Genomic DNA, 23707 nt, shown 5'->3' with positions numbered 1-23707 from the left:
AAAATACCCTTGTGTGTGATTCCTGTTTTGTTCAGTGTAAAAGGCTTCTGTTAATAGTCCCGAACAGCTTCTTACTACACAGGAAGTCTACAATAGAACGGACAGTAAAGATGCAGACTGGATTGGTACAGAGATTGTGAAACAATCTGTGGGAAACATGTCCTGTAGTTGAGAATGCATAGGCCTTTAACAATGTAGATAACAGAATAGACATAGGCTATGATTTATATGGCCTGCTTAAAACTGAATTTACCTCATCCTGTATATCTCATGGAAAATGTCAAAAACCCAGCATAAATACTTGTTGCTATCTATGAGACATCATGCTTTTAAAAATAAAGGTTTCATAAGCTGTTCTTTGCAGTGATGCCAATGAACTATTTTTGGTTCCCCAAAAGAACCTTTTAGTCAAAAATATCCATTTCTTTCTTACCTCTATATAGTCTGTAGAACCTTTCACCACTAAAAATAATCTTTGTGTACCAGAAAGACTCTGTGGATGTTAAAGATTGTTTATGGAACCACACTGTCTGGCAAAGAACATTTTTTTAGGTGAACGTGTACCTAATAAATGCACTATTTTCAGGCACTACAAAAAGTACTCATTACTACTTCACTCTAAAAGATGCTTGGTTTTTTTTTTCAAGAAAAACTTAAAAGTGTACTCAACTATGACATTTTGAGACCCCATTTATTTCAATACACTTTTTCTCAAGTGCACTGCACTCTATACAAATGCTGGGCTATTTTTAACCCAGCGTTGGGTAAAAAAGGGACAAACCCAGTTTGTTGGTTTATAATGTAACTGGGTTGTTTCAACCCAAAATGCTGGGCTGTTTGTTAGGTCAAATATAAACATTTTGGGGTTAATTTAACCCAACTGCTGAGCCCGACCCAATTTTCAACCCAGCGTTGGGTCAAAAAGGGACAAACCCAGCCCGTTGGGTTATAATTTAACATTTGCTGGGTTGTTTCACCCAAAATGCTGGGTTGTTTGTTGGGTCAAATATAAACATTTTGGGGTTAATTTAACCCAACAGCTGAGCCTGACCCAATTTTCAACCCAACGTTGGGTCAAAAGGGAAAAACCCAGCCCATTGGGTTATAATTTAACATTTGCTGGGTTGTTTGTTGGGTCAAATATAAACATTTTGGGGTTAATTTAACCCAACTGCTGAGCCCGACCCAATTTTCAACCCAGCGTTGGGTCAAAAAGGGACAAACCCAGCCCGTTGGGTTATAATTTAACATTTGCTGGGTTGTTTCACCCAAAATGCTGGGTTGTTTGTTGGGTCAAATATAAACATTTTAGGGTTCATTTAACCCAACAACTGAGCCTGACCCAATTTTCAACCCAACGTTGGGTCAAAAGGGAAAAACCCAGCACATTGGGTTTTAATTTAACATTTGCTGGGTTGTTTCAACCCAAAATGCTGGGTTGTTTGTTGGGTCAAATATAAACATTTTGGGGTTAATTTAACCCAACAGTTGAGCCCGACTCAATTTTTAACCCAGCGTTGGGTCAAAAAGGGACAAACCCAGCTCGTTGGGTTATAATTTAACATTTGCTGGGTTGATGCTGGGCTGTTTGTTGGGTCAAATATAAACATTTTGGGGTTAATTTAACCCAACAGCTAAGCCCGACCCAATTTTCAACCCAGTGTTGGGTCACAAAGAGATGAATTAAACCTGATGAGTTGTAATTTAACCTATGGTGGGTTGTTTAAACCTATTGTTGGGTCAAATATAAACATTTTCTGGGTTAATATAACACAGCAGCTATGGTTATCCCTTTGTGACCAATGCAGGGTTGAAAATAAGTCTACATTTAATTACATTTGTAATGTATAACTTTTACATGTTTATTTAGCACAAATAATAACAATTTAATACAATTATACTTGCTGGTATTTAAGCAGCCTATATTTAAGTACATTCAAGTATACTTTTATTCCTTTCATGTGTAAGAGTTCCTAAAAAACAATAGGTTACAAATTCTTAAAAGTGTACTCAACTATGACATTTTGAGACCCCATTTATTTCAATACACTTTTTCTCAAGTGCACTGCACTCTATACAAATGCTGGGCTATTTTTAACCCAGCGTTGGGTAAAAAAGGGACAAACCCAGTTTGTTGGTTTATAATGTAACTGGGTTGTTTCAACCCAAAATGCTGGGCTGTTTGTTAGGTCAAATATAAACATTTTGGGGTTAATTTAACCCAACTGCTGAGCCCGACCCAATTTTCAACCCAGCGTTGGGTCAAAAAGGGACAAACCCAGCCCGTTGGGTTATAATTTAACATTTGCTGGGTTGTTTCACCCAAAATGCTGGGCTGTTTGTTGGGTCAAATATAAACATTTTGGGGTTAATTTAACCCAACAGCTAAGCCCGACCCAATTTTCAACCCAGTGTTGGGTCACAAAGAGATGAATTAAACCTGATGAGTTGTAATTTAACCTATGGTGGGTTGTTTAAACCTATTGTTGGGTCAAATATAAACATTTTCTGGGTTAATATAACACAGCAGCTATGGTTATCCCTTTGTGACCAATGCAGGGTTGAAAATAAGTCTACATTTAATTACATTTGTAATGTATAACTTTTACATGTTTATTTAGCACAAATAATAACAATTTAATACAATTATACTTGCTGGTATTTAAGCAGCCTATATTTAAGTACATTCAAGTATACTTTTATTCCTTTCATGTGTAAGAGTTCCTAAAAAACAATAGGTTACAAATTCTTAAAAGTGTACTCAACTATGACATTTTGAGACCCCATTTATTTCAATACACTTTTTCTCAAGTGCACTGCACTCTATACAAATGCTGGGCTATTTTTAACCCAGCGTTGGGTAAAAAAGGGACAAACCCAGTTTGTTGGTTTATAATGTAACTGGGTTGTTTCAACCCAAAATGCTGGGCTGTTTGTTAGGTCAAATATAAACATTTTGGGGTTAATTTAACCCAACTGCTGAGCCCGACCCAATTTTCAACCCAGCGTTGGGTCAAAAAGGGACAAACCCAGCCCGTTGGGTTATAATTTAACATTTGCTGGGTTGTTTCACCCAAAATGCTGGGTTGTTTGTTGGGTCAAATATAAACATTTTGGGGTTAATTTAACCCAACAGCTGAGCCTGACCCAATTTTCAACCCAACATTGGGTCAAAAGGGAAAAACCCAGCCCATTGGGTTATAATTTAACATTTGCTGGGTTGTTTGTTGGGTCAAATATAAACATTTTGGGGTTAATTTAACCCAACTGCTGAGCCCGACCCAATTTTCAACCCAGCGTTGGGTCAAAAAGGGACAAACCCAGCCCGTTGGGTTATAATTTAACATTTGCTGGGTTGTTTCACCCAAAATGCTGGGTTGTTTGTTGGGTCAAATATAAACATTTTAGGGTTCATTTAACCCAACAACTGAGCCTGACCCAATTTTCAACCCAACGTTGGGTCAAAAGGGAAAAACCCAGCACATTGGGTTTTAATTTAACATTTGCTGGGTTGTTTCAACCCAAAATGCTGGGTTGTTTGTTGGGTCAAATATAAACATTTTGGGGTTAATTTAACCCAACAGTTGAGCCCGACTCAATTTTTAACCCAGCGTTGGGTCAAAAAGGGACAAACCCAGCTCGTTGGGTTATAATTTAACATTTGCTGGGTTGATGCTGGGCTGTTTGTTGGGTCAAATATAAACATTTTGGGGTTAATTTAACCCAACAGCTAAGCCCGACCCAATTTTCAACCCAGTGTTGGGTCACAAAGAGATGAATTAAACCTGATGAGTTGTAATTTAACCTATGGTGGGTTGTTTAAACCTATTGTTGGGTCAAATATAAACATTTTCTGGGTTAATATAACACAGCAGCTATGGTTATCCCTTTGTGACCAATGCAGGGTTGAAAATAAGTCTACATTTAATTACATTTGTAATGTATAACTTTTACATGTTTATTTAGCACAAATAATAACAATTTAATACAATTATACTTGCTGGTATTTAAGCAGCCTATATTTAAGTACATTCAAGTATACTTTTATTCCTTTCATGTGTAAGAGTTCCTAAAAAACAATAGGTTACAAATTCTTAAAAGTGTACTCAACTATGACATTTTGAGACCCCATTTATTTCAATACACTTTTTCTCAAGTGCACTGCACTCTATACAAATGCTGGGCTATTTTTAACCCAGCGTTGGGTAAAAAAGGGACAAACCCAGTTTGTTGGTTTATAATGTAACTGGGTTGTTTCAACCCAAAATGCTGGGCTGTTTGTTAGGTCAAATATAAACATTTTGGGGTTAATTTAACCCAACTGCTGAGCCCGACCCAATTTTCAACCCAGCGTTGGGTCAAAAAGGGACAAACCCAGCCCGTTGGGTTATAATTTAACATTTGCTGGGTTGTTTCACCCAAAATGCTGGGTTGTTTGTTGGGTCAAATATAAACATTTTGGGGTTAATTTAACCCAACAGCTGAGCCTGACCCAATTTTCAACCCAACGTTGGGTCAAAAGGGAAAAACCCAGCCCATTGGGTTATAATTTAACATTTGCTGGGTTGTTTGTTGGGTCAAATATAAACATTTTGGGGTTAATTTAACCCAACTGCTGAGCCCGACCCAATTTTCAACCCAGCGTTGGGTCAAAAAGGGACAAACCCAGCCCGTTGGGTTATAATTTAACATTTGCTGGGTTGTTTCACCCAAAATGCTGGGTTGTTTGTTGGGTCAAATATAAACATTTTAGGGTTCATTTAACCCAACAACTGAGCCTGACCCAATTTTCAACCCAACGTTGGGTCAAAAGGGAAAAACCCAGCACATTGGGTTTTAATTTAACATTTGCTGGGTTGTTTCAACCCAAAATGCTGGGTTGTTTGTTGGGTCAAATATAAACATTTTGGGGTTAATTTAACCCAACAGTTGAGCCCGACTCAATTTTTAACCCAGCGTTGGGTCAAAAAGGGACAAACCCAGCTCGTTGGGTTATAATTTAACATTTGCTGGGTTGATGCTGGGCTGTTTGTTGGGTCAAATATAAACATTTTGGGGTTAATTTAACCCAACAGCTAAGCCCGACCCAATTTTCAACCCAGTGTTGGGTCACAAAGAGATGAATTAAACCTGATGAGTTGTAATTTAACCTATGGTGGGTTGTTTAAACCTATTGTTGGGTCAAATATAAACATTTTCTGGGTTAATATAACACAGCAGCTATGGTTATCCCTTTGTGACCAATGCAGGGTTGAAAATAAGTCTACATTTAATTACATTTGTAATGTATAACTTTTACATGTTTATTTAGCACAAATAATAACAATTTAATACAATTATACTTGCTGGTATTTAAGCAGCCTATATTTAAGTACATTCAAGTATACTTTTATTCCTTTCATGTGTAAGAGTTCCTAAAAAACAATAGGTTACAAATTCTAACGGTTTCCATTATAAATACCATTATAAACCATCAGCTGCTTACCATTAAAACCATTACAAAATTCCTTGTTTTGTGCCTTATTCCAGTGAGATTTAATGTTTTTTTTTTTACTTTTTTTTACCAGTTAACATCCCACCAATAGAACCTACAATATTACCAGAAGAGACCCATAGTTTCCATTAAAGTCAATACAAATCCCATAAAATACCATTACATAAATTAGATCTATAAGAATTTTTGGCTCCTGTTTTTTTTCAGCACGGTATAATTAGCTGTTCAAGTCTTAACTTTATTTAATAGGAGGATATAGTGAGGTAGGGTCTCTTTAAAGTTGGTCCAGCCCCTCCATCCCTCTCGTGTTGTTAGTTTCCTCAGTCTGATTCAGATCAGCGCTCGTCCGCAGTCACTCCGATTGAAGTGTGCTTTCTGTTTTACAAACGAGGAGATTGTTGTGACATCTGCTGGATAAAATGTTGCGCACATTCATCTTAATAAAGAAGACGCGGTGATAAGGACATAATGGAGTTATGTTATGTGTCGTCGAGGCTGTTGTGATGTTGTTCTGAGGAGAGACTATGAGCTCTTCAGGATGGGTGCGAACAATGGCAAACCGTATGAAAGTGAAGGTATGTGATATTTAAGACATGAACAAGCGTAAATGTTATTTAAATGATGTGCAGTGCTGCTTATTAGCTTTTCGTGTTATGCATATTATTTTGGGATTTAGGTTTGAAGGAACTAAACAAAAAAAGCATTAAAAGTACTGTACGTAATTCACATTAGCCTGCACTATACAGAAATGCCCACATTAAAAATACAGTATACTTTAGTATTTATAGTAAACTGATATTACAGTGTTTTTGAACTTTACCATAATCAATCATGTAGTATGCTAGATTGTCAATTCACTATATAGTTAGCTTTACAGAACATTAACAAAGTGTATTAATTTATATACTAATATAAAATACTACATCATTCACTACAGTTTAATAATTCACTATAGTTAATACTACAGGATACTAAAGTAGCTAATGCATTATCAAAGTGTAGAGATTAATATACTACAAATTACTATAGTAATGCATACTACATAGTTTACTGCAGTTTAATAATTCACTATAGTTAATACAGAATACTGAAGTATACATTATCAAAGTGTAGAGATTAGTATACTTCTGCATACTACAAATTACTATAGTAATGCATACTACATAGTTTACTGCAGTTTAATAATTCACTATAGTTAATACTACAGAATACTGAAGTATACATGATCAAAGTGTAGAGATTAGTATACTTCTGCATACTACAAATTACTAAAGTAATGCCTGCTACATAGTTCACTACAGTTTAATAATTCACTTTAGTTAATACTACAGAATACTGAAGTATACATTATCAGAGTGTAGAGATTAATATACTTCTGTATACTACAAATTACTATAGTGATGCATACTAGATAGTTCACAACAGTTTAATAATTCACTATAGTTAATACTACAGAAAACTGAAGTATACATTATCAAAGTGTAGAGATTGATGTACTTCTTTATATTACAAATTATTATAGTAATGCATACTACATAGATCACCACATATTAATAATTTACAATAGTTAATACTACAGAATACTGAAGTGTACATTATCAACGTGTAGAGATTGATATACTTCTGTATACTACAAATTACTATAGTAATGCATACTACATAGTTTACTGCCGGTTTAATAATTCACTATAGGTAATACTACAGAATACTGAAGTATACATTATCAAAGTGTAGTACTATATTGTTTTACAGTATTTTATGAATGACTGCAGTTTACTATAGTAAATACTAAAGTATAATACAGTATTGATGCTCTTAATGTAATGCATAGTATGTTTCTCTTTTGTTTACACTAATAATAAAAGTTAAAGTCCAAAATACACGATAGTGACTAAAAGGTGTTAGGTTTAAACCCTGCAAGGGATGATCCTTAGAGAATGCTGTGCCCGCTGTGCCCTTAAGCGAGTCAATATACTCAGGATTTCTCAAGTGAACTGTCACTGTATAAATTTACTTTTCATTTTCTTTTAAATCACTTTAAATGAAAGTGTCAGCTAAATAACATTTATGATTAAAATAATAAATGATTTATAATAACATAATATTTAATTCAGCCGTTTGTTTGAATATATGAGTTTGTGCACACATTTGAGTACACAACTGACGCATTTATAAACATCATTTTAATGGTGTATTCATAGTACAGTCGTAACATCTGTCTGTTTGTGCTGCAAAATCCAGATCCAGTGGTAAACCAGTCAAGTGGAAACTGAAATTAAGTGTTGTGTTGAGTTTAATGACAGTAGGTTTGGAGCTTTTCACAGTCAGGTGTCTCTTATATAAGACCTGGATTGTGTGGACCTACTGAGAACAGTTTTTTTTGCCGTCTCTTTAATTTTAATTGACCATTTTATTGTCACTTGTGTGGTTATCCAACAACTTGGCATCTTTTTTTAAAGAGTGTGAAGCAATTACAGGAATATGGTACAAAGTAAGAATCTGTGTGGTCCACCATGATGTAAGCAGGTGCAAAGATTTTGTAAAAACAAACGTTTCTAATGGAGCAAACTATATTATTTTAGTTTTTTTGTCTTTATTATATTATATCGGTTAGTTATGGTCCTCAAATTTGTTTTGGCAAAGTAACTTTATAAAAGTGCTGATATGTAGTTTAACATCACTGGGTTATGTTTCGTTGTTTGTATCGCTACCCTTTTAGTATAGCATTGCGTGTGTGTTACTGCTAAAATGTATTAAGAGTTAGTCATGCAGTATGTCGGCAGTCTATTTTTTCCACCATTTTAGGTAACTCAACAAAGACGGGCCCATATCATAAAGTCAGAAGGGAGTTCAATACACAAATGTGCAAAGAAAATATTTGTACTGCAACATTGTCTTACGCCGATTATGCTTAAAAAACTGATAAGACGTGGGGTGTAAACGCGTTAAACGGTTTTCTTTTATCGGGGAAAGCCCATAAACGGCGTAAGCGAAAACTGATCGGCACAGGTAGTTTTTTGCTCATTAATGTAAACACCTTAACGGGCTTTTTTCACAGTTTTGTCCATGTGCGCATGTCTCCGTGTGTGAAAGATAAATGTCAGACGCGGAAGTAAGCGCAAAGTAACGCATAAAAGTCTCTGCTCTACTAAAGCAGTTGGCAGAGAAATAGCTAAAATAAAAACTGATGTTATATTTAAAGGTTCTGGAGACACGAAAAGAGATAAAACAATATAGCTTAAGACAGATATGCTGTCGGCTTTTTGATCGAGTATTATGTATTATAGGCTAGGGATGTGACGATGTAACCGTGAAAATGCGCGTTTTCTCAATGAATGAATTTTAATGAATTACGGTGAAATCCCGGCACATCCCAAAGCAAGGGGGCGCTCTCATGCAGAAAATTCCTTTGTGCTACAGAAGAAGTAGCATTACGAACACTATTCAAGGAAATGTCTACAGGAATATTTATATCGCTGTTCTTCAAATTGTTTAAGGTATTTTTATGATAATAAAGAATATTTTAAATGATTGTGTTTGACGAGTGTTGCTTTTTTAATTGCAGGTTATAAATGACTCAGACTCATAATGATTTTAAATTGATAAGGACTTTCTACTGACCAAATGTCGTAGTACACGCACAAGCTGTGCATGAAACAAAGAATCGCAGCCTTGCGATTCAGAATCGATTTCTAATGGGAAAGCATTTTTAATGGGAAACACGACTAATCGTTACATCCCTACTATAGGCGATGATGTCACTACCTGTGAGAAACCTGACAAATCTCCAAGTCCCAAAAAACTCATTGTATTTTAAAGGACACCCAAAAAACTGCGCATTTTTGCTCACACATACAAAGTGACAATTTTAACATGTTATAATAAATTATCTAAAACTTCACATATGTACTCTGGAGACACCAAAGATTTATTTGAAATCTTAAAAAAGTCTTGTGAAAAGTCCCCTTTAAATAATTGCATTTAAAAGTAACAGCATTTCTGTGATTTATGAAACTGGATTTTTACAATTGTATACATTGTTTGAAAGGTCTAACACTGGCTATACTGAACTGAGAGAATAAATACAGTATTTGGACACTTGAACATTACAAATGCATGAAATTGTCTTGGTCCTGTCTTCTTGTCATAGTTTTTTGTTCTTTGTGGCAGGACCATGACAGCCCCACATGTTTTGTGTGGGAGCACATGGCCTTTGTTTGCTGTCCTGTACTTCCCCTGACTGTTTTGAACGTAGATTCAAAGCTTTGAGAGTTTCGAAAACAGCACCATCTGTTGGTTAATAAGACATATAACAGTTGTTTCTGGAAGAAGCTCAGTCGAACAGAGCAAACAGCTGATGAAATTCAAATGAATTTTAATGTTATGTGTAAAGCTTAGACAACATGTGAATGGTCAATATAATAAATTAATTTACCCATTCAAGTGTGGCAATAAGTTCTTGTATGAGTTTATATTCATAAGATTTGATACTGTATTCTACAGAATAATATTCACACACACATAACACACAAGTATATGTACATACAATACTATACAGTATTATGTCACTAAAATATGAATAAGGCAAAGAACTCAAAAACATCTATCTAAAAACATCTGGGGTTGAACGTTCTGACATGCAAAGTGAAGCGCGCACGTGACTGAGCAAAAAGTGAAGCTTCGTTTGTCATTGTCTGTGAATGACTATATACAAGTGCACATGTGGAAATGTCCTCCCAATTTAGTCTCCATCTGGAATATTGTGTTTGAAATTTCATCAAGAGTTCCTTTATGACTTATGGATTAGGGTCAGTGGATCAAAAGCAGGCAAAATAAGTGATTGGCCATTTATGAAAGTTGGAGGAAATCTCTTTTTGAATGCTATTTCTATGATGGGAAATGTCTGTGCTTGTGATGGCACAGCACCAATAGATTAATGTTTCTAATTTATTTTGTAGAGGACTTTCGTTCCCAGTTTAGGGAGTGGAACCTTTTTAAAACAAAGTCCATATTCGATTTTTAAAACGTAATTCACGCAGGTGAGAGTTTAGTCAATGTTGAACGAAAGCAAAGTCTGAGAGCAAAGTAGGAACATTTATTTCAAGTCACATCTCAACTTAGTCACCAATTGTCTCTAAAGATAAAAGGTGGTTTGCAGTAACTAATGGACTAAAAAGTCATTCATTCTCAATGAGATTTGGCGTTTACCTGTGACATAAGCAAAAAGACATGCGGAGAAGTTGTGACAGCTTTTTTGTATCCCTGTTTTCGTGTTATTGTTTTGGTATACTACATTGCAGGGGTGCAGGGCAGGCGTAAGGCATGTAAGAAGTGGGGGCTCGTCCGGGACTGCTTAGTTTGTATCCTATGCTGTATTGTGTTATTGTTTTGGTGCATCACATGGTGCAGGGCAGGGAAGGCTTACGGCGTGTAACATCGACAAAAATATTAACAAAAAAACAGAGGATTACATGTTAATGTTACTTTAATTTTGCTTTTTATATGATTTTTCCATACAGTGATGTAATAAAAAAATGGTGTGTAGACAACCAAATTAGAAATTGTGAAACATGCTTAAATAATTAATGATGCTACTTGATGATAATGATCATTTATTATTAAATGGATCCTGGATACTGATTGGTCAAGGCAACCTGACATCCTGTTTGATAAAATCGCAGTGTGAAAAAAATGTGAACAGTGCACAATGCTCATGTCATCTAAAACTGTCAACTCCCAGTGAAAACACTCCGCATTTGGTTGCCATACATCATTATTATTATAGCTACAGAAATGTAGCTATAATAAAGCATAAAATCAGATCTCTTGCCAGACATTTATGGTTGTAGCTCTTAATTCCGAAAAAGTACACTGCTGTGTATTTTTTGGGGAAGAAGTTAAACAGTTTCATCATCCAATTTGATTAAGTTGAAGACTTTAAGCTCCGCAAAACCCTTGCCTAGCAACATAATAATAACAGCATTCATATTTGGTAGCAATTCAAAGCATGCAAAGCACATGGGGTCCGCTTGCACGTTAAATCACTTTCTGCGGGCTACAATAGCCACTGGAGCAGATGTTCTGGATCAGTGATGTCACCACAACATGTTGTCAGGGTGGTAATAATGTGGGTCATGTTATTTTGCTACAGTAAACGAGAGAGCGTTCATTTTACATGGGAATTTATTTTACATGGTTCATTTAACTTGGAAATCGAACACACAACCTTTGCCCAGTTAACACTCTACCAATTGAGCTACAGAAACATTATATCATCAGATAGCTTGTTTGAAACATCTTCTCAAAACAGCTTTCCCATGGCATCAGGGCGGACACGTGTTTTTCCAGCAACTTACTGGATACATGCCGCATGAAAGGGCATGTTTTTGTTTGTCTATTGTTCGTACAAAAGTCATATCATGAGAATATGTACTCATTTACAGAAAGCTTAATTTATGTGAAATGAAAAACTCACCTTTACAAAGCCACTTGAGTTATTACCTGCCAGAAGATGAGCGCACATGCATGTCCTCTTTGTAACTAAGGCCTTTTCAGAAAAACTTGGCTTAGTTTTATAATTTTGCATTAAGGGATAAAAAGCCGTTTACATATTTTTAAATAAATGTACATGTTGATGTTTAATGGAATAATGGAAACAAAAGTCATGGTTTAAAATAAGTAGAGGTCAACATCTGTATCTTAAATAAATCTGCAGTTAAAAATAGAAAGTAAACTTTTCTTTTTCTTAGTTTAGTTTAGCAGACATCTTTTTCCATAGCTTGACATTCAACATTTGAATTGAAGCCATTCTTCACAGGCAAGCATGCCGTACAAGCCCTGAAAAGTGAAGCCAAAACGTCCCGGTGACTGGTCCCAGTATAGGTCATTAACCCTGCCTCCCCCATATTATTCAATGGGACTTGAGACCAACTAAAAAATTTAATTACACTTCAATTATCTTTTTTCCGAAGCTGGTTTCTGTCATTTACTGTATTTTTTATTACACTGATGTAAATTCAATTTGTTTTTAAAATAATTTTTTTTAAAATTGTATAATAACGGTGGTTTCACGTCATGATTGACAGCTGTGCTATGTGCATTCTGTGAGAGCGGGGCCTTGATTTTGCAGCTTTACTTACTGCTCACCAGGGTTCTAAATTAACAAAATTCATTTTGGCGGGTGTTAATAAAAACTTACTAGCCAGTTTGGCCGGTGATGCATGAGGATACAGAGATAATAGCGGCAAAAACAGATCTATATGCAATGTAGTTACCCAATTTACGCTTGTGAAAGCGACGAAGCAGTAGCACTGACGCGTGCACGCATGTATCCATGTCCGCCCGTGTCTTTGCGTTCTTCCGCACACAACTGCATTCAAAAGATGACGCCACGCGAGTAAGTAATTATGAAAACATGACGAGAAGTAAGTTTCTAAATAATAATGATAATCTTATTTTGACTCGATCAGGTCAGGTCTTAAACATTAGAGGAAAAATCTCAGGAAAACCTTTTGTCAAGTCTATAGAATTGCATTGTTGCTGAGAAAATCAGCAGATGTGTGTGTTATACTGTTCTGTATTTTCAGATATGAAATTAATATTAAGTTTACTAATATTTAACTCTAGGACACTATATAAACAGTTGGCAGTAACTATGACTGAGATGATTTAGTATAGCAGTCATAAAATGACTGGTTTCTTAAAATATTTATGTAAAAATAAGTTATTAATCATTGCTATCATTGTATAATGTAGAAAATATTTCTCTGCTGTTATTATTTCCAAACCTTGTATGCTATTTATGCCTCCAAACATGTTACTAATGTTAGGTAGGATGAAGATGATACTTAAATATTTTTAAATACATATTTATCTTTCGCAGCACCTGTTGCAATGTAGAATAGTGGGTTAAGCAAAGGACATTGTATAGAAGTGTTGCACACTTCTTGCACACAGCAGGTTTTCAAAAAAAGTCAGCAAAAAATGGGGGGCCTGTGCCCCAGTAAAGCTTTATATTTATTAACAGAGAAACGAAGAAAGCTTATGTTTGAGCACGAAAATGTTGTCATGTTTTGTCAGGATTGTCGCATGTACTTGAAAGAAAAAACTAATCATTGTTGCATTCAGTGGCACTCATAATTTCTCTTATTTTCACCGGAAAATTTTTGGCTAGTGGAAATGCTGATTGGCTGGTGGTTAAAAACGTTAATTTAGAACCCTGCTGCACACTACTGCGCAGAACTGGTCACAAAATCGCTACTGTGCAGACTCAAGACCCAAGATGTCAGCGCCATATAGGGACATTGGCGGCTTCACTTTTTACCAATGGAAGAGAGCGAACAAGCTTTGTCCATCTTTTTTTACAGTCTATGTTCTCAGGGTAGAAATGAACTTAGCTTTTAAGCCAGCATGCTCGACTTGGTTTTGCCATGTGAGAGATGTCCTCAGGGAAACATATTGTGTTGACCTAAGGCCAACATTTTGGTAAATGAACCCTAAACCCACCCCAAACCCTACCCCTAACCCTAAAATCAGAGGGAAATGATAAGTGAAAAACAATGGTCTAGAAGCAGATAATGGTCGTAAGCTTAAACTTGAAACAAACTGTAAACTTATTTCTGATATCTGATTGGTTGATAAAAATGTTATGTAAAAACATTATGTTGCCCTGAGGAGATCAACCACTTGGCATAATTAAGAGAGCCTACCAGGATACTGTACCTTTTAAGAAATAAAGGTATAAATGCTGACACTGGAACGGGTACCCTTTTAAAAGATCCTAATATGTACCATTTAGCTACAGATATGTATACATTTGGTACTCGTGTGTACCTTTGAGGTACTAATATGCACCCTTTAGGTACAAAGGTGTACTTTTTGTAAGTGTACCTCCACAGTGACAGTGAGTTTATTATAGATTTTGGATTCTGGTCCTTAGCATGGCATGGGTGTGTTAATTTCCCCATTTTTAACCAGCTTAACCAGCAAACCATTCTTGGTGCAGATCCAAAACCATGATGATTGGCCAATCTGACCACCTAAGTTTTGCTAGTGCACATCATGGCAGTTTTGGTCTACTATAAACCAGACTTAGCCAACCTGGAAATGTGCACTGATCCCAGCTGGTCTTGTGTGCTATAAAGGGTTTGTCGCTGAAAGAGGGGAAATATAATCTTACGTGTGTTGGTGATTTCAATTCTGTTTTCATTTATGTCTGGATTACTTGATCTCTGTTCCAGGCTGTGAATGACCGCACTTTTATTACAACACCAATCCAAGATTCAGCTCCGTATTCAGATCCAAACCAATACGCACGTGTTGAACTTATTCACCCTCTTAAGAAACAATTAGCAGAAGAAAATTTAAGAAACAAGCTGTCATAAATGGTGTCCACTGTCCAATCTTGTTTGCACAGTGGCCAAATATGTCTGAACGAATCATAAATACGTCTGTCACAAAGGATCATAACACAACTGTAAACTCCGCCAGCGATGGAGAATCAAAGTCAGTTCTTCCATATATTATTCCAAATGCGGATATTGTCTTTTTCACTTGGCAAGACATTGTAAACCGAAGGGTTTCGCAGTGCATTCCCGACGAGTACTGACTAATGAGTTCCCCTCAAAATCTTTAATCACGGAAACCTCAAACCTCACTTTGAATTAGGAACAAGAGAAGTTTTCCTGCTTTCAGTAATGGTTCAGTAAGTGAATGAACGATGGGAACAAAATGTCAGATTGCACTTTTATTGCATCTGTTATAATATTGACTTACAGTGGGAACCGCTGCACCCCACCCAACTGTGAAACTGCACACCAACATTCTCACAGATGAGATTTAGGGTCACTTGCATACAGTCAAAAGAGATCTTGACCAGAGTTAAGGGGAGTAGCAGAACCATCTTAAATACATTTTTCAGTAGCATTATAATAGCCTAATGATTTTTAGTAGCGCTGCATTTCCAAATTGAAATTGCAAGTTAAAAATGCAGCCAACGGAAACTTGCTATTAATGCTTGAATAACATGCCTACTTCTCCTTCGATTAAATGTAATAGCCAATGTGGTGACTGCAATATATATACAATTACTAACATCCATCACTATGATTTTTTGAAATAACTTATTGAGAGAGAAAAAAATGACGTTATAGTTACGTAAGATAAGCTTTTTGTCGAAATTTAGAAAATACATTGTAAAAGTTGAAACCTGCTCTTATTAAGATACTTACTTCAATTAATAACACCTAAAATATTAAAGAGCACCAATTATCCAATTCCCGATTTTACATTTATTTGGTGTGTAAGTGTGTATGAGGACATGTTAACGATATGCAAAAGTCCACAGTAATGGAGACAAGGCATGGTTTCCCGCAGAAAATTTGTTAGTTAAGGTGGTTTTGTGGCCGGGGGCGTGGCAATCAAAGGGGAGGGGCGTGCGCATCATGATGAAAATATTTTTTATTGAAATCACTCAAGTAAATCTTAATTTTGAAGAAACTATGACAGAAAATGAACCCATAATAGATTATTAATTAATTTAATGTTTTTAACAGATACCTCTAATGAAAATAGTTGCGTGATGAAGTGAAACCAGGGCCGCTGGAAGTCATTTTGATCAGGGGGTGCTGTGAATTTTTTTTTTTTTTACAAAAACCTATGAGCCTATAGGCCCATTTAAAATACATTTTAAAAATAAATACATTGAGTTTCACACTACTTTATTGTCATATACACTTTAGTGCACACAGCAGGGTCTGAAACACACAGACATCAGATTAATATATGCGCTATTAATCAGAAGCAGAAATACTTATAACAATTCCAGGGGAAATTACTTTCGTTACATCTTCAGACATACATTACATATATATATATTTACATACAACATATAATATTATAACAACATATAATATTAAATAAACTTCAAAATTTTCAATGTCCAGACGAACATATTTTACTTTCGTTTTTAAGTTAGGATCACAAGTCGATTAACAGTGGTAAAATATTCTCACAATTACATACCTTATATAGACCTTTTTTTACTAAATAGTACTATCGCTGGCTTTTTTAACTTATAAATAATTCATACATTGAACAAAAATTATAATGGGTTTAGTTCCGATATTGTATACTTTTATAAAGAAATACATGCTGTATAATTAAATTTTTAGAATATATTAGGCTTTATATAAGGTTTGTACTCTAAAAATACTTTATTTGTTACAAACAAGAGATAAAGAATTTACAAACGTTCTCATTTCACCATATCCACAGGTAAAGAGTCATTATATACAATAAATTCGTGGGGAAGCATTTAAAAAACATTTAAAAATATATGCATTTGTTTAAAAGCAAAGCATTTATTTACTTAGCTACAGATGAAGCAGCCCTTTGCGCCTTCTAACGTCTCATAATCGGTTATCATTTATGTCCAAGACACTCAATAATAATCTTTTAAATTTTAAACCTTTAAAAAGGCGTGTTTGTGCTGCTTCACATCCATGATAACAAACCCGCGTTGTCATCCCGTTAATATGCGCATATTATCAACGCGCTCTTTACTCTAGCAAAAGACATTGCGCCGGTTGTATAATAAAGTCCAAAGTCTCTCATGAGGGGACGAATGCCCAGGGAGTTTAGAATTTCTGTGCGGGCATGCATCAGCCAAAGGTGTGTGAGTCTTTTTTGGGTCCAGGTGAGTGCGTACCATGTCTTCAAAAGACGCAAGGCGGAGAAGTGCGCTCGGATGAGGCCACGGAGATGGGTAGGCACATGAAATTAAAATCCAAAATACACGTAATAACCTACGTGTGTCAAAAATAATTTCCTAAAATATTCATAAGTAATATATAGACGGGGTTTCATGTTTACAAACATTACAGGGTGCGCGAGCATCCAGGAGGCAGAAAGCCCGATTGGTGAGCTGATCCGCTACTGCAACAACCTTAATTATTGAAGCGTTCTTTATTGTTTGTATATAAATAAAACTTGATTTTAGTTGGAACTGTTTTTCTGTCTTTATTTTTGCAGTGTTACTGTGATACATGTATGAATTATAATGTTGGGCTAACGTAATAGTCGCATTTACTTGTATGTTAACATCAGGCACCCAGCACTGACTCTGTTGGTACTATTATCCACACAACAACTCCTTTGCATTTTGACTTACAGACACAGCTAGCCTACAACACAAGGCACGTCTCTTCTTTCTGCCTCTTGCAACCAGTTAATGACGTCGCCGAGCAACCCATCTATAAATTGTGCAAAAATTTTTACTTAAAAAAATCTCCCTCTCGCCAACAGGGGGTGCTGCAGCACCCGCAGCACCCCCACTTCCCGCGGCCATGAGTGAAACTAAAGAGTTAATAAACACAAACTGAAGCAGATTTGTAGAACTTCTAGCAAACGATGATAGATAGCACGAAGATTGTAAGAACTGATTATTTCTCACTATTAATTACATTATGTTAAAGGAGTGTAACTACTGTGGCATGTAAATAATGGACATAAATAACATGAGCAAGAGCGCTCAACAATTATATGGAATTAACAGGCATGTTCAACCTAGCTAGCAGGTTGCTCAAATAACAAAAATCACCAGCTAACTTAGGCCTTTTTTACATTTGCAAGAACTGTAGACTAATACAATAACAGGCTTAAATAAACCCAAAACATAAGTCAGTTCTCACGAACACGTGTTTTATCAACTGGCTATCCTCCAGACAGTTGACAGACCATTTCGGCCGTGTGGCGCGCGGAGGTGTCTTACCCGGACATTAAACACGTACCTCATCAAGTCAACAGGGAAGCAAGTGAATGATTTTACTTCGTATTTGAAAGTTACTTCGTATTTATTTATTATGTCTTTATATTTAGAGTAATGAGTGCACTTTTCCGTCCAGCCATACAACTAACTGGCTTAGCGATATTTCCAGCAATCACTGGATGGCGTTGTTACACAGATTTGACGCTGTGAGAATGAAAGGGACATGTTTTTATATTGACTGCCGGCTGTGTGGGAACGTTGCTTTGTTCCGCTGTTTTGAATGGAAGCCAATGGAGGGTCGGCTTTTTATCCCCCAAAAAGGGGCGGTGACTAAATTTACAGTCAAGTTCCCGGATGTGCCGGTAGTCCGTATAGGTACGTAATTTCGTGAGACTGGGCTGATAATGACAGAATTTTCATTTTGGGTGAACATTTCTTACTTTTAAGCAGCTTATTGCTCGGCAAGCTGCAGTTTTGCATTTGCTTTCTTAACACTGATCTTGACACATTAAAAAACAGGAAAAACACAGGCCGTGTTTAATAAGTGTGTATACATAAGTGTGCCTACACAAAAGGTTGTTTACTTCTTTCCTGTTTTCGCAGGAAAAGGCAGTTCCAGTATCTCCTCCGACGTGAGCTCCAGCACTGATCACACACCCACCAAAGCTCAGAAAAATGTGACTACCAGTGAAGGTAAAGCATATGGTGCTCATTATGAGTCATAATGCATGCTCTCTCTCTCTCTCTCTCTCTCTCTCTCTCTCTCTCTCTCTCTCTCTCTCCCCTGCTGTCTCTCTCTTTATGAAATGCTCAACATTTTGGACAACTTATATGCTCCTAGGATAACCTGTAAATTGAAAACAACCTCAACATTCCCATTAAAATCACCCTATGGGCCATTTGTCTTATGAGTAATCCCCAGGGCAGGTTAATATCTGGATATTAGCTGCAAGACTTCAGCATGTGTGGCTGTTTTTCTTAGATGCTCTCCTGAAATTAGAAAAACATCATCGTTTTAACTCCATGGTGGGGTGGATGATGCCTATTGCAAACTTGTGTTTTACTATATAAAAGTTATTATATATAGTTATTACATATTTATACTACGGCCTGTTGAATGCTTTATTCTGGTTGATTGAGAAATGTTAAATGGGTATGAGTTATTTTTCGATAAACGCACACCTAACTTGTCAAATGTCTTAAAGGTGCAGTGTTTAACTTTTAAAAGGATCTCTTGACAGAAATGCAATATACTATACATAACTATAATATCAGTGGTGTATAAAGACATTTCATAATGTATGTTTTTATTACCTTAGAATGAGACGTTTTTATACACATACACAGAGGGTCCCCTTACATGGAAATCACCATTTTGTGCCGCCATGTTTCTACAGAAGCCCTTAGAGGACAAACTTTTTTTACTAAGCTGTCTCCGATGATGACATGTTTATCCTGTGGCGACTACCGTAGCTTCTCTATGTGTTTCAAAAGCAAGGAGTGAGCCGTGGACTGAGACTTTTGTTGCAATTCACAACCTCACCACTAGATGCAGCTAGAATTTACACACTTTTAAGATAACCACCAGAGCAATGTTTGTGGTAACTATGGTATAAGAGAAATAATTGACTCCGGTCCTTTGAATTATTTGAAAATAATGAATTCCCGTAGTGTACCGATACTCAGCTTTACGTCATGTGCATTAACACCTTGGGTGCTCATTATTTTCGAATTATTTAATGGGCCATTGTGAATTATTCCTTACATATATACTCGTATAATGGTAGCTTACTGCTAGCCAAAATTGGGACTATTCAATTGCGCTCCTGTAGGGTAACAGCCTAATTTATAGCAAAATTTAGGTCCATCATTGCTCTTAAACAACTGTTTATAACCCTAAAGAATAACATTATCTGGTTGAAAAGCATAAACATCTCTTATTCTTCTGTGCTGAGTTTCAAGTCCATACACTGACCGAACAAAATGGTCAAAAAATGGTCCCTAGTTCTCACTGGAGCAGTACCAAAAATGTCACAATATTTACCAGGTACAACAAGAATGTGTACATTTGGTACTAATTTGTAACTTTGAAGTACAAATTCGCACTCTTTAGGTACAAGGATGTACTTTTAGAAAGGGTACCACTCCGTTGACAGCTAGGGGCCATTTCCTGACCATTTTGTCAAAAAGTATGTAAGTTAATGTAAACTGTCAAACTTTTATAGCTGGCTTAAAACACATAACATCAATGCAAGATTACACATTATGTTTGTATAAATGGACAACATATTAGCAATTACTTATTTGTATTATACAACAGTTGATCCTCGTCCTCGAATCTCACCCGGATTATATTTCTGTAACACATAGTTCAGATGTCCCGTGTCAGAATGACTTCCAGTTCCTTTTTCCGCAACGATTCATTTTAAGATGTTTATCAGATTTTTGTACACAAATAAAATGCTTATGCAACGTATAAAGCCGACTGTTTTCAATTTAACAGCCAGTATCTGGTCGGGAACTACCACAGCACTTTGGAAAGCAGTTTTCTAGCTTGGCACCGTTTTTTTACACTATTGTACTTACCCAACTCATTCTTTATGCGATTCTAAAGCAGCCAATTGTTCCCGTGGTTCTGTCAGACTAGCGCAAAAACATCATGGAAATAAAATGAAGTTCAAGTTTATATTAAAAGCTATGATTAGGTACTTAAGCTATGCGAAAAACATGAAAACTCTGGCCCACTAAACTATCAAGAAATAATGTGATTGCATAAAAAAGTTGAAATGTTAAATAAATGCCACTTTTACAGTACATGACCGCATTCACAATCCATTTAACCTCCATATATGCAATGCTATCCCATGGTAATTTGTATGTATTTTACAAGGTGACTACATTTGTTTTGTTCTGCTTGGTTTTTTTTTTTCAATTTAAAGGGACAGTAAGTAGGATTTACCCCCATCTAGTGGTGAAATTGTATTTTGCATTTAAACGAACAGTGCTCTCTAGCACCTCGCTTTTCCAAATGCGTAAATAGTCAGATCACTGGCAGAGGACATTTTACACCAATGAGGACATATTTATGAATAAAGACATTGATTTTGATTAATAAAACACTTAAAATCCTACAGTCTCTTTAATCAATATTTTTCAATGATTCACTTCATATGAATTAGTACAGAGGTTCCCAAAGGATAAACAAATGATCAGTGTTTGTGTGTCTGATCTTAGGAGAGACAAGTTATATCTATAGAGCTGTTTATTAATCTCTCATCTTTATTGGTAGTAATTTTAATAAAATATATTCACAAATTTCTCTTTTGTAGGTTTTACTTTGAAGCTAAACACCATAAAAATAAAAAAGTGACAGTACCAGCGTCTAAAATTAATATTTGTCAAATCTGAATACAGTTTGACAATGGCAAGTAAAGGAAATGATGTAAGTCAGTTTTCAGTAACATTAAGGCAATACTAATGCCTAATAAAACTGTTTAAATTGAAGAAATATTACTCTGCAGCTATACTCAATAAAAGATAAGTGAAACATGTTTACGCCAGTGGAAAATGTACCTTTTATGTTTAATTTGCTGTGTCTCCAAAATTTTTATGTGGATACGCAACAATCTGTGCTTTTGATCAGCAATGAACTTCTTAATCAAAATGAAAAATATGATGTCCTAAGTGTGGGAAAGTCTAAAACTAACCATTAAAAGGCCAACCAACTTGTTTTTAAAAGCTTGAAATACATTTTGACAACCATCTAACCATCATTCATATAATCCAGAACGGTTTCATCAATCACAGGTTTTTGGAAAAGGCAAACTGTAGTAATCTTAGTAAGAACACCTGTAGCCTTTGTCTGTTTTCCAGTAAAATCTCTCTTGGTTGTTCAGATGAGGAATTTTACAGTAGATAGATCACATCCGAGGATATTTACAGGGTTTTTTTCACTCCCAAAGAATTCCTGCAAAAGATAATCCTCAAAAGAGAAACATCTGAATTATCTTCCCATTAAGTATCTGAAAGTGGGAGAGTTTCCAACAGGATTCATTTTGAAATGAACCGCTTGAAACTCTTAATGAAACTCATTTCCCCTCTTTCCAAGAAAAAGCAACACAGATAGATTTCCGTGGGCGTCTGAATTGCCAAATTTAGCAGTATCCCATCCTTACAAATGGCCATAGATAATGAGAGAGAATGTGGAGAGGTGCTCAAGTAAAGTGGTTAAAATGCACTCTTAAAATGTCTCTGAACTCCACATTCCTTATTTGGGACGTGGTTCAAGATATACAATACAAGTTCAGTCCTGGCTCAGTAACTGTTGTCCCTGGAAAGTTTTTATTGGCTCGACTTATGTGTTTGAGGTGTGGTTTCAATACAGATTGTTTGAGGACGAAATATTAATTACGAGAGGAGAACTATTAGCCCAGAGTGAATATTAGTCAACCTTATAGTTTCACCAGCTCAGATCTCTTCAGTGACAGACTGTGCTGTTCATAAATCAAGTGAGTGATGTTAAAAACAGTTAATGGTGTGTTTTGTAACAACATTTGACCTTTTAGTTTAGCTTTGCTAAGGTTTCCTGTGACTAAAGTAAAGAGGACCACATAAATTAGAAAACTTGTAAACTTGTGAAATATTTACGAATTCTCCTGAGATCAGTTTGGACAAACCATATGCATTGCTTGGGTGTTTTAGCACACATGCTAATTTTTAACACGTGTCCACTGGAGGCCTTTTGAAAAAGAAACTATAATAATAATAATTTGTTGTTTTATTTAGCCTATAGTTCACAAAGCCGATGAACTTTCTGCTTTTGCTTTAAATCTTTAAATTATACAATCTTGTATAAAAAAACACAAATATGTTGAATCTTTGGTCTTTGTGCTTCAAATGAAGTTGTTGTTTTCTAATTTCTCTAAACCTGATAACAAGCAAATAAACATCTTGTTCATGTACTCTTTCTTTCTTTCCTATCCATTTCTTAAAAATCAGCAATTACATTTGGCCATAAAAACATGACAGTGTTTCCCACAGGATTTTGAGAGACTGTGGTGGTGATGACGTCAACCGCTAATTAGCATATATGTGACGTCATCATGTCGTGTTTGCGTTTGATCTAGTGTTGGCACCTAAAATATGTTTCACTTCTACTCTTTAATCTGTATCTGTATTTGATCTGTATTATATATCAAATTATATTTTAGGCCAAATTAAGCTGTTTTAAATGGTGAAATAAAAATGTAAATGGGAATCATGAAAATTCTATTTGTGGGGGCCAGTGTTGATTCTGTGGTGGGCCACCACAAATAAATCAATGTATGGGAAACACTGCATGATCAGTGCATTACTAGTGGCACATTTTAAGCATGAATTGTTTTGTGAACCTCCTTATCTAATAGAAACTTTGCAAGAGACAAGTAATTTATTTTCTTTATGCAACC

The 23707-nt window shown here is 35.8% G+C and overlaps 1 protein-coding gene across 1 annotated transcript in view; it reads left to right on the top strand.

Moving 5' to 3' along the window:
• The first annotated feature begins 5798 nt into the window (after nucleotides 1–5798).
• The window catches only part of LOC129426181 (F-box/LRR-repeat protein 7), a 73212-nt gene continuing 55303 nt past the window's right edge, over nucleotides 5799–23707 (top strand). Inside the window, exons 1-2 of the mRNA XM_055182384.2 lie at nucleotides 5799–6069; nucleotides 18864–18953. Coding sequence (XP_055038359.2) covers nucleotides 5976–6069; nucleotides 18864–18953 — 184 coding nt within the window. The 5' untranslated portion in view covers nucleotides 5799–5975. The remainder of the gene's footprint in view (nucleotides 6070–18863; nucleotides 18954–23707) is intronic.

This window comes from Misgurnus anguillicaudatus, chromosome 25 (assembly GCF_027580225.2).
Source record: "Misgurnus anguillicaudatus chromosome 25, ASM2758022v2, whole genome shotgun sequence".
Lineage (NCBI taxonomy): Eukaryota > Metazoa > Chordata > Actinopteri > Cypriniformes > Cobitidae > Misgurnus > Misgurnus anguillicaudatus.
This window is presented reverse-complemented; position numbering and strand designations above follow the sequence as displayed.